We start from the raw sequence: 12,191 nt of genomic DNA, 5'->3' as shown, positions 1-12,191 counted from the left end.
TGTGTACAGAGCAGACATTTGGCAACCTGTGTGTTTTACATAAATGGAGCATAGTGGACTATCGGGTACATGGTTAAATAGCATTTGCGGCTACTGTCAGAGTAGAGATTTGTAACAGTTCACAAAACCTGTATTTTATTATTATATCAAACTAATTGGCCGTGGTAGCATGTTAGCTGCAAGAGAAGTATAACCAATGCACCGTATTTGCTAAAAGCCGTAATTTCTGCCTCCTGTAACAAATATTCAAAACATTGTATTTATTTGAGCTCTTAGTGTTACTGTAAATTTCCCAAGGATATAATAGTGTGTATTCCAAAATATACCTAATTTATCAGTGTTATATAGAAATCTCCCATAGTGATTACTCACAGCAACAAAATGTTTTTGTTGTAATGTTAAGAATTTCTGGAGTTAAAGGAAATACTTTAACAGTATATTTCAAGCTTCTTGTAACAATCCAGGGTGTCCTCACAAGAGCATTAGGGGGTCTGCCACAGATTCATTTTATTTGTGTGTGAAAAATCTTGGTACTGTAGCTGTTTGTGACCATGCACATGGGACAAAATAGAGCTGCTAACATTATCCCCTTCTAAGGAAGAGGGTCCTGGAACCCAAAGTATCCATGGATTGTTTGAGCTCTTGTTGACTTTCAATTAGATCGTATTATCACCTAAATACACAGCAATTAGAGAAAAGGTCACAGCGCATGATGATAAGGCCGAGCAGTTGGTGTTTATGAAACCGCAGCCAGACGTGTAAATCTCTCCTTAGGCAATAAAAAGGTAATGCGCATCTGATCACTTATGCGTATTAACCAGCTTATTTGCTGTTTCTTAAAGCGAAATTGGCATAATTGAGCCAACCATTCTACAGAGACACATAAGGACCAAACTACCTCTTGTAACAATTTTACCACACAACCGAAACCTCAACTACATCTGATCAAGGTTTTAAACAATTATTAAACTGATTTATGGACAATTGTTTTATTTTTTTTCCCTACTGGACCATACACACTGGTACAATATTTAATTGGCTCAGACAAGTTGTGCATATATTAAGCTTCTTTGTAAATCCCAACCCAGCATACAGCTTGGGGACTCGAAGCATAGTAACTGGATCTGTGGATTTGACAAATATGTAGTATCTACAAACAGCTCCTTAGTGCTTGATACCGTGGGAGCTATGTTTGTATATAATCTATAACCCGAGCCGTTAATATACACTTGTACATGAAGACAAAGAACACATAAGGCTGTAGCGCACAAAGCAGCTGTTAGCTTTATCTTATTATGGGGTGTTTATTTGCACTTAGACAAAGTTAAAATGCCAAGAATGCATGGGGCCTTAAAACTATCCAGTTACCAATTACAAGATAATCATGCCCCCCCCCTTCCTAGCTACCCCATTTCAGAGAACATAGTATGTGAATCTGTGATGTTCTACACAACTACGTAAAGAGGTCTCACTCGGTCCTTCCAGAAGATGTTCCTGTGGTTAAATTCATAGTAATTTAAATAAGACTTTACCCAGTGTTTGGTAAATGTCTGTTGTAAACACATTACCGTGAGAGACAGGAAATAATTACAAGCTACCCATGACTGATCAGCCTTGCTTTAGAACATCTGCCACATTGACCTCCATTAATTTTTTTTCTTCAGGAGTGAATATTTTCTTAGATTTAGCACCCTGTATACAGGTGTCTCCGCATATGGAGTGCTGTAAATAAGCACGCTACCTGGATTTTTAGTGTGCCAGATTTTGGCATAAATTGAAAGTAAGGCCACTGTGCAGAGCTCTACTGTGTTTTACGATTAATGATGTTTACTTGGCAAAACATTTAATTTATAAGACATGCACCAATGTTTATTATACATGTCTTGTCCAATAAATATAGTATTGTAACAATCTGACTTTTGGATTTTGTTTACACAAAGATGAATGAATGAACTAATCATTCTAGATTTCTTCCATAGACAAGATTGCTGGCACCAACTGGTAATTTGGTAAAACAGGTCAGGAAGACAATTCTGTTTATAGATTCATATAAATGTGAAGCATTCAATTATATCAGCGTATATTAAATCCTAGCAAGCAGATATTTCTGCTGCAAGGGCCACGTTTTACATAGTTAAGTTTTCTCAGTGGCATTTTCCAGTCGGTTTTGCAGGGTAACAATGCAGAGGGTACTTAATTGACATTTCAGATTTGTAGTTGTTGCAGCTCTCAACATACCGTCCAACACGGTGGTCTGCATCAAAGTGTTACAGCACATTTTAACATGTTGAGCAAAAATATTAGATCAGTTGCTGTTTTTCTGAAAGGTATTATACATTTTTTTTTTTAAACAAAGAAAACACTTGCCAGTTAATACCCTGGCCCCCCCCCCATAAATGTAAAATTAGTAAAATGGACCAATTAGATTTATAGGCACGTCATACACCTAAATGTAATTAGTGATACCAGTAAACAGTTATTACATTTCAATAAGCACACATTTTCCACCACTTTACAAGGAAAGAAGTTTGTAGGTTTATTAGCTATACATCGCACCATAAGGATTAAGTTGACATCAAAATATGGCAGGTGCAAAATACTGAGGTCCAGCACTAAACAGGCATCTAAAAGACCTGTCTCCCATTTTCAGCTGAGTTTGAAGGTGTTCTAAAAAAATACAGCCAGCATAGAAATGGGTTATAGTTTGTTCAATCCACACTATGGTGGCTTTCCTATTTGAAAAAGTTAAAAATGAGGTAAAAAAACTGGCCATTGACTACAGCGTGATCATTAGTTCTTTCCAAGAGCTTTGTCAAGGTTCTTCTTAATGGCATCGAGGAAGTCTGTGGTGTTGACATAATGCTCATTCAGTCTCACACTGCAAGAAAAACAACATTTTATTTATCCCACAGCCATCTAATTCTCAACTCCTAGTATGAACAACCTATCTACAATAATCTGATATCAGTAACACATTAAGATTTAGTTTGAAAATTGTCCTTTTAGCATTTGTAGGAAAAGTGCAAAATAACAGAAAAGCAGAAAGAGAAACCTACAAATTCTGCAATGCTGTTAAAAAAAAAATAAATATTTTTTATATATAATTTTTTTTTTATTTTTTTATTTTTTTTTTAACAGCATTGCAGAATTTGTAGGATTCTCTTTACACAAAGCATTACATATTTAATGTGCTATCTGTAAAATGTAGAGTTCAGGAAAAGTGACCGGTTCCTTTTTAGCAGTAGAAAAAATTGATGACTTCAAAGCTGTTAAAAAGCCTATAACCCTTGAATATATGTATTGTTGGCACTATATAAATACATAATAGAACACTTACTTGCTGAAACCTCCGTGAATACAGCCAGCTAAATCCTTTGTCATGACTCCGCTTTCAACAGTTTCCACGCAAACCTTCTCAAGTGTCAGTGAGAAGCTGAATGAAAACAAACATTACCTTATGAAAGATTGATATGTCGACAGTAATACCATATTACCAAACAGCATGAATTAGACTTGCTCAATAATGGGGAATCAGTTCTTTTCTGCAAAGTGTTGTATAGATCACACATGGCCCCTACCAATAGATCCAATTCCTACTGAGGTATCTGGTCAGTTTCTCCAGTTGCCATCAGACTCCCAACTGCACATTAACCATAAAGCTATACACGTACACAACCATTTATTGCAGACTTACTTAATCAGGTCCTGGTTTCCATCAAGCTTGCCTCGGTGCTCCAAGCCCCTTGTCCATGCAAAGATGCTGGCAATTGGATTTGTGCTTGTGGGACGTCCCTAAAATAAATAAGTATGCATAGTATAGTAGGTGCCCATGATCCTTTATGCCAAATACATTAAGTGCCACATTAACATCTGGGAGTCATGTAGAGCAAGCCTTCCTTTATACGTTTTCATTGTAGTTTGACTAGTGTAACCGGTGTAATGCCATGAGATACATCGGCAAATACAGCTTCTAGACTTTTTAGCATCCAATCCATTAATTTTATCATGGATCGGTTCAATTGTAGAAGCTTCACTACATCTAGCCTTTTTGCAAGCTTTCAGGACAGTCTGCATTAAGTCTGTAGTGAAAGTTGAGTCAATATAGAAAAAGATTTAAGTTTTCAGGAGATCAGGTGGAATATGGAACCTAATGAGGTTTGACTAGTAATGGACAAACCTTCTGGTGCTCCCTGTAATGACGAGTAACTGTTCCATGAGCTGCTTCTGCTTCAATGGTCTTTCCATCTGGACAAACCAGAACTGATGTCATGAGACCAAGAGAGCCAAAACCTAGAAAAGGAAGAAGAGATTAGTAAAGATGGAGAAAAAGCATTAATCAGCATACTATTTTTGCAAGTTGCACCACTAAACAGCCTTGTAGGGATATCAGGGTTAAGGCCAATTGTTTGGCTAAACCTTAACTCAAGGAGCAGTATCTCTGAAGTTAATTGTCTCTGGTAAGAGGAAAAAATCCTACCTTGAGCAAGAATATCAGATTGAACATCCCCATCATAGTTCTTGCATGCCCAGACAAATCCTCCAGATGACTTCAGAACCTGTGCTACCATGTCATCAATTAACCTGTGTTCATACCAGATCTTCAGCTTGTCAAATTCTGGCTTGTAGTGCCTGAAAACACAAACTTGGGTCAATTCTACCTCTTGAAATGACAAATCCTTCAAAGTAGGGTTTATAAAGTGTATTGACATATGATAATGACACTAGATACCAACTGCGTGGTGTTATATTATGGAATGTTACAGCTTTAATATCATTGTTTAGCATGTTGCAGGTAATTATAATATTAAGTCGAAACATAATTAGCACCAATCTATGATACTGGCATTAACAGGCTATATGTTTATAGTTAAAGAACCCACTTTTCGAAGATGTCTTGGAAGATGTCCTTGAATCGGCCATCATATGCCTTCAGGATGGTATTCTTTGTGCTCAAATACAGTGGCCATTTCTTTTGAATGGCATACTGGAAGCAGCTGTGTCCAAAGCCAGCAATAGACTGAAAACAAAACATAAGAAAGTGTTGGCATGCCATGTACTCAATTTGTAGTTAGAGAGTACTGTTAATCTCTTGTTTTTTGACACTTAACAGGCTGGAAGCCTAAGTCATGCATGCTTGCTGTAGAAATGTTACTAAAATATTCCAGAGTAGGCACTGGGGCCTTGGATGTTACTTTCTAGATTTGATTATAGCATTCACATGTAGGCATGTCAAGTGTTAATTTTATGTGCCACATGACAATTTTGTTTAGGGAGACTGTATTCACCTCATCTGTATTGTACATGCCCATTCCAACACCACCTGCAGGAAACTTGAACACTTCCCATTCGTTTGCAGAAGATCCATCAGCAGGTGTAAACACCATCTTGAATGTTCCAGCCTTATCAACAACAAAGTCTGTGGCTTTGTACTGAAACACAAGTTAAAAGTTAACAATGGATGACAACTCCAAACATCAGAATTTGACTACTAAACAAGTATTAGGAATAAACCAACCTGGTCACCATGGGCATGTCTGCCAATGGTTATTGGCTGAGTCCATCCAGGAACCAGACGAGGAATGTTCCTGCAGATAATTGGCTCACGGAAGACTGTTCCACCCAAGATGTTTCTAATGGTACCATTGGGACTCTTCCACATCTTTTTTAGCTTAAACTCTAAACAAAGTCACATAATGCCCTTGGGTTATGGAATGTTTCTTTTAACAAAGATAGTAAGCTGTATATACCATGTCAGCTGATAAACCATAACACATGTAATTCTGCAATACTTGCAGCCAGAGGTCAGCCACACTATTGTCAGATAACCTAGCAAGGCTCCTCATTCAAGATGCCTCATTTACTATAATACACATTTGTAGCTTGTGGCAATAATTCACTGGTCTAAAGTTGGCAAGCCTCCCTTCTCACGTACCTTCCACTCTGGCCTCATCGGGTGTAATTGTGGCACATTTCACAGCAACATTGTATTTCTTGGTGGCCAGAGCAGAGTCTATTGTAACCTGGTCCTCAGTCTGGTCACGATATGGAAGACCAAGGTCGAAGTATTTCAACTCCACATCCACATTGGACAAGATCAACTAAAGCAAATTGAAACGAGAATTGTATAATGAGACGGTTGACAATAAAAAGTAAATTAAGCAATGGTTTTCTTCCCAAAGCTCTGAAGAGATCAACAGTAAGTCAAAAGTACATGTCCTTAGAGTCTTTGAATCTAAAATCTGGGCATCCTATTCAAACATACACTGACAGTTCATACCAAGTATAGTAGAGCAGGGCTCGACAAATACCAGGCGCCAGGTCACCATGGCGACTGAGAATTTTGTCCTGGTGCCTAGGCGTTTGTCAGCCTGTTAAATCCCCCCACATCGCCACAATCGTGGTGATCGCGGGGGCGCTGCTGCTGGTGTCTGCCCAGGTGTCTGGGAAGACCAGCACAGCCACCCAGAGCCCGCCCCTGAGCCTGTGATCACTCCCACAGAGTGATTCTGTAGGCTGAAAACGCGATTGCCGGAAAACCAGCAATTGTGTTTTCGGCTGCCACAGACAGCTTCTGGGAAGGGGGCCGTGTGTTGATTGGGTCCCCCTGCTGCCTGATTGCTCCATGAGAGCGACAGTGCAGCGCTAACTCCTTCAATGCCGTGATCGCTTTTTAGGGTTTAATTCCCGTTTTGTATGGGGCTCTGCTGCTGGTGGCAGCAACAACAAGCTCCCACAAGCCCTTTGATGACTCCTGTAGGCATGGAAGCCTACAGCAGTCTTCAAAGAGACTCCTCCCTGCAATGGCTGGTCTATAGACCAGCAATTGCATCCCAGCTGCCAGAGGCAGCTTCAGGGACAGGGGAGAGGGTTGAAAGTTTAAAAAAAAAAAAAAAAAAAAAGACCTGAAAGTCCAGGGTGCTTCCAGGTCAAATGCTGTGAGTTTTGTAAGTGGGCTGATGATGATCAGATCACTCCTGACCAACTGTTAGTTTAAAAAAAATTCTGGTGCCTAGATTCACAACAAATTTGTCAAGCCCTGTAGTAGAGAACTCGCTCCTAGTTAACCATGTACACCAACCCAGCCACACTTGTAACTCAATTATAGATTGAGGGTGCCTAGATACATTAGAAAGAAAGTGTAAAGACAGCTGTAAAAGCTACCATTCAAGTCCTCCTTGAACCACTTTCTCTGCTCTCAGTTAAAACCTTCATTACATCAATCATCCTGTAACCCTTTGAATTTTTTCTTCCTATTTGCCCTTTAAGCCTTTTCTCTTACTTTCAAGGCTTTATACACACTTCTTGCACAAATATGTACAAGAGACTTCTTTATGGCTAGGAGCTCTTAAAATAGCAACCAATGCCTGCCAAGAGAACATATGCATTAGAAAAGTATTTGTGCACTCACAGATCACTTGACCTAAAAGAATGCCCAGGTAATTTGGTTAGCAGAATGTATTAAATCAGTTTAAGCTTTCTTGTGTCCAAACTATTTTATATACAAGTTCTATAAGTGTGCTTATTGGTACAGACAACGGGTGGCAAAGCTCAATGGCCAAGGTTTGATGCTTATGTATCTAACATAAAGCCTCTGATGGTGAAGCGGTGTGTGCTTTCTAGCCTGGAAGCGGAGAGTTGACGAACCAGTAAATTAGGAATTCGTAAATTCAGAATGGACAAATCCAATATAGCCTGCATTGAATTTGAATGGGTGCCTTGCAAGCTTAGACACTTGTGAATTTAGAAGGTATAAGGAAAGATTCCAGAGTGTTATCACTGAAAAATATCTGAGACAGCTTAAGAAAATTCCAAAATATAGAGTATAGCCTAAAGGCAGCATCACCTTTTCCTTGATGAATTCCCAGATGATACGGGTCATCTCATCACCATCCATCTCCACCACTGGGTTAGCGACTTTGATGCGTTTGTCAGCATCTGGATGAGTGAAACACAGCATACATAACTTGCTGACATCCAAGGATATTGTAAACTTGCATGCATTACACAGAAAGACTGGCATTCTGTATTTTATCCTCTCCCTGAGTGAGCACGTTCAAGCAATCTTAAAGACATTGAATTTAAGCACAGCTCCACATATATGCACACGCATGTTCTAAATGGGCAGCCATACCCAGGTGTCTTTTCAGGAAACTATGTGGCAAACTGCCAATACATTGAAGGCAGTATTCAAAGCCCCATACAAACCCAACAACAAATGTTTATTAAAGTACTATGTAAGTAATTAGTGTAAATAAATGTATGTTGGGGCAGGACTCTTGGGTTCGCCGGCATTGGAGTTGGCTAGTGGTAGTGCACATGTTCAGTAACAAATAGCCAGAGGGCAGGGAAACTAGGCGATTCTGCAGAACACCTATGTGAATTTGACTACAAAAAAGCATTAATTCAAAAGGTGACAAATATTTAATGCGTTAGCCAGTACATGGCAGAGGCATAACAGTCCACACTGGATAATGCCATCACAGTAAAAGGCAGACTTCCTTCCTACAGACAGTTTCCCACAGAAACATCCAAAGGGCCAGAAGCTGCAGATATTTATGTATCTGCACATAAATATATATATATATATATATATATATATATATATATATATATATATATATATATATATATATATATATATATGTACTGCCTTCTAACAGCATTTGTGCAGTCAGATAATCTGATCACGTCCCAGCTTAGAACCTGCCACAATCCCTGGTAAAAATAGCCTTCCTCAGCACTTACAACTAAAACCTCAAATGCTGATGCTGAACGCATAGATCATTCAAAAGCCACGCAACAGAGCTAATTCACACCAGATGCTGATAGCAAATTACCTAGCAAAAAAAAGCGCATATGATGAATTAAGTGTCTCTTTAGTGGGATGTAATTTATTAAAGCCACATCAAGACTACAACACTTCTTTACAGCCGTTGACTTGAATCCAGTTTCACTGCATTCCAGAATTTTCATCAATGTAGAAAGTAACTAAACCTTAAGTACATCTCTAGAAAGCTTGGTTAACATTCAAACGGGTTAAGACCAGGTGATCCTAGATTAAGCAGACATTGGGAGAAAGTGCTGAACTCTTACAATTCTAGACAGCAGTTCTATAAAGTCAGGAGGTGGTGCAGCAATCAGCTACTTCCAGTCAACTCGGCCACAGCAACTTTTCAGTTCATGTGTTGTGAACTACAGCACCCTTAGTACCTCTGTAGCGTCTCAAAGAATCCGCAATATGCTTTCAAGAAATACTACAGTCTACAGCCTGTAAGTTTTAGACCGTTCTAGGATGTGCTGCTCGTGGGCCATGCTGATCACCAATCAAGCCTTGTGCAGTAGCTGGCACAGAAGTGCACATGCGGGGGGGGGGGCAACCTGAGCCTGTCTGGAGGCCCTGGGCCCTAGAGTTAAATACCCCTGATGTAATGTATTCGCCTCAAGACACAGCAATTCCTTTGCTTCGTGCCAGTGTGCCGTCATTTCGCAGGTTTCTGTACATGTTGAGAGAACATGCAGTATGTGCCATAACTGCAGATATATGGCTATAACTCACGGAACCTCTCAACTAGTGCACACGTAATCACAGGTCTATCAGATTAATACGTCCATGTCCTTAAGAGAGTATTCACATTTTGAAGTCTATAGTGGATTTTTTTATTTATTTTTTATTGTGCGGCTCTGGAATCTTTACAAATTGAGAAAAACAAATTTAGTGCCTTTGGCCTACAAAACCATGAAAAGAGCTGGCTATTCAGTTCTCCATGGTTGACTGTTTATATTTGCTGTTACCATGGCAATACTGTGCAAGCCAAGTAACAAATACCATACGAGGGCAGCCTATAAAGCACTTATAATTACAGTAAAACTGTTAACGGCCTTGTTACACCATCTCGTTAGACAGGGTGCCCATTGTCTTACATAGGAGACAAATGACAGATCAGAAGATTACATGTAATGTGTGATGTGATTTCCACAAAAACCGCAATTTTTTTAGGCCAGGAAAATTAGTTTATTTTGTAGTTTCTGCACCATGATCACATGCTCCCCAATACACAAGGCATTTCAAGATTTGACTTCCCAACCAAGCAGCTCCATATAGTAGAGCGCAAAGCGCAAAAAAAAAAGCAGCCTTTACCCACACGAGCCCAAATAACTGGCCAAGTTACAGAGGAGACGCATAAACTGTCCTTCCATCATACCAGCTCCTGGTCAACTGTAACAAAGCCCAGGCCTCCAGGCCACCTGTCCCATAAGCAAAGATCTGAAGGTCAAAGATCCAAAAGAATAACGATCAAGAGTTCCAAAGCAGTAACCGTTTGACAAGTGAGGACAATTAGCCAAGGCCAGCAAAAAAAGTCATATTCCCAACAATAACCTTAGTTATTCCATTATAGCTCTGTCGCTTTAAAGAATAAGATTTTAAAGAGAAGCTACCTTTAAAATACCCCAAATAAGCTAACATCAAATTCGGAGGGTGCACACCAAGCCCAAAGCACCTGTCCCAGTGCATCTACCTCCTCCGTAGAATATTCTCCACCACAAAAAAATACAATTCAACATTTGTCTGTTCTTATTCATCACAGATTTTGTGAGATGCTGCCAAGTTCGGAGTACATTAAATATTTAGTTTGTCATTACTAGGTACGCTCTAAGTAAACGGTGAATACTTTCCAGCTGACGTACATAGGCAATGCCATCAAAAGGGGAGGGGGCATCCCAAAACCTTATAGGAAAGCCCACTGATAATGACATGGCGCTCTGCTATAACCTAGATAATATTTCAGCTAACATAGAAAATGCCTTCAATACATAAGGATTGTGGCATATAGCAAAGGGTAAGGCAACCTAGCAATGGCCTATGGCATATGATCCAGTCCCATGTTACTCTATGTCCTGCTTTATGGTTAAATGCCCCAAACTGAGCAAAAGACTAAAGCAAGGTGAAGATACAGGCTGCTGTAAGTCATGGCGTGAATATGAGGCATGCGTATCCAGACAGGAGCGTGAAGGAAAGCGACAGGACCATGTAAGGAAGCCGATGCCCAGCTACAGCTGCAGGAGGCTACTAGCTTCCGACAAGCGACGTATAGACCCAAAAATCCGTCCCCAATAGGCGGGGTCTGAGCCGACCAATCACCACTGCCCTATCTAGAACGAGTACATCTAAGGACACATTTGCTAACGTTCCACGGCCTACAATAGCCAGGGTATGAAAAGGAAGCAGCAGAGGTCAAATCACTAGCAAGTGACGTAACGACCAAGCGATGATCCCAGAGAAAGCCATCTCAGTTACCAGCTGATGCAGCCTCGAGTGTCATCCCAAAGCAGAAGGACCCAGCTTGGGAGAACTCGCCTGGGTAACGCTACAAGTTTCTCCCAAATCACCCAGAATCTGCACAGCATCTGGTACAAGAATCTAGAAACCGGGTTACACGGCTAGACAAGGGCTGGAACGCCAGGTTCCCGGCCTCTAGACGGAGAGCGTACTTAGGTACACACACATGCAAATCCAGGCACGCTAAACCTGAGCAAACACACTGACTGCATCTTACTGCAGCGCCGTGGCAGGACCAGCAGCATACAAAGGGGGGCATTAGGGGCCGACACCGGCCGCCGCCAGTGCAAGGAGCCAGGCCATGAAGGGGAAGCAGAACCGGCACATGGCGTTAACCCATTCCTGCAGCGGCTCCCACACTAGGAAGGGTGGTTGAAGATGCCCAGCGCACACTCACAGTTCCTCTGCTGCTGCAGTTGCTGGCTCAGGACTGGGGCCAGGACTCCGGGGTTCTTGCCAAAGGCAGTCGCGGAGGTTTTACAGATGGAGCTGACAGCTCGCAGATAACCGGCCATGGCTCAGCGAAGGATGGAGGAAAGCAGCGGGTAGAAGGTGGCCCTGTAAGGGTTGGCAAAGTGCTTGCAGTCACTTTTTGTTTCAGAACCCCCCCCAGAAAAAACCCGCGCGTGACACCACAGCAATCCTATCAACCCGCGCCGCCCTGCTTGAAGGGCGCACACGTCAGCATCGCGGCAATTTATAGCATCGGTGACATCACGCGCGGAGAGAGACTTGTAGAATGAGGGGGAGGAGCTAAAGAGGCACTCGGTGCGCGCGCTTGCTCTACTTTTCATTCATTCGTACCGGCGTGAGGGAAAGCGGGGAGCGCGCGCGTGCGTGCCCTCTGGATCCC

The 12,191-nt window shown here is 41.2% G+C and overlaps 1 protein-coding gene across 1 annotated transcript; it reads right to left on the bottom strand.

The window, feature by feature from the left end:
• Positions 1-2,790: 2,790 nt before the first annotated feature.
• Positions 2,791-11,853, bottom strand: LOC149299977 (isocitrate dehydrogenase [NADP], mitochondrial-like). The gene is made up of 11 exons (XM_089485483.1): positions 11,736-11,853; positions 7,844-7,935; positions 5,933-6,098; positions 5,516-5,676; positions 5,286-5,429; positions 4,881-5,017; positions 4,478-4,629; positions 4,178-4,290; positions 3,695-3,792; positions 3,338-3,433; positions 2,791-2,878 (listed from the first exon to the last, which is right to left on the bottom strand). Exons 1-11 carry the CDS (start codon positions 11,851-11,853, stop codon positions 2,791-2,793), a joined length of 1,365 nt encoding a protein of 454 aa, XP_089341609.1.
• Between the last annotated feature and the right edge of the window lie 338 nt (positions 11,854-12,191).

Source organism: Sceloporus occidentalis, unplaced genomic scaffold (genome assembly GCF_023333645.1).
Source record: "Sceloporus occidentalis isolate IW3139 unplaced genomic scaffold, rSceOcc1.0.p SCAF_26, whole genome shotgun sequence".
Lineage (NCBI taxonomy): Eukaryota > Metazoa > Chordata > Lepidosauria > Squamata > Phrynosomatidae > Sceloporus > Sceloporus occidentalis.
This window is presented reverse-complemented; position numbering and strand designations above follow the sequence as displayed.

Coding starts and splice junctions, on each gene's coding strand:
- LOC149299977 (XM_089485483.1), bottom strand. CDS start 11,853: ATGGCCGGTTATCTGCGAGCTGTCAGCTCCATCTGTAAAACCTCCGCG. Junction 5,677..5,932: donor CGATGAGGCCAGAGTGGAAG/GTACGTGAGAAG, acceptor GACTTTGTTTAG/AGTTTAAGCTAAAAAAGATG. Junction 4,291..4,477: donor ATCTGATATTCTTGCTCAAG/GTAGGATTTTTT, acceptor TTCCTTTTCTAG/GTTTTGGCTCTCTTGGTCTC.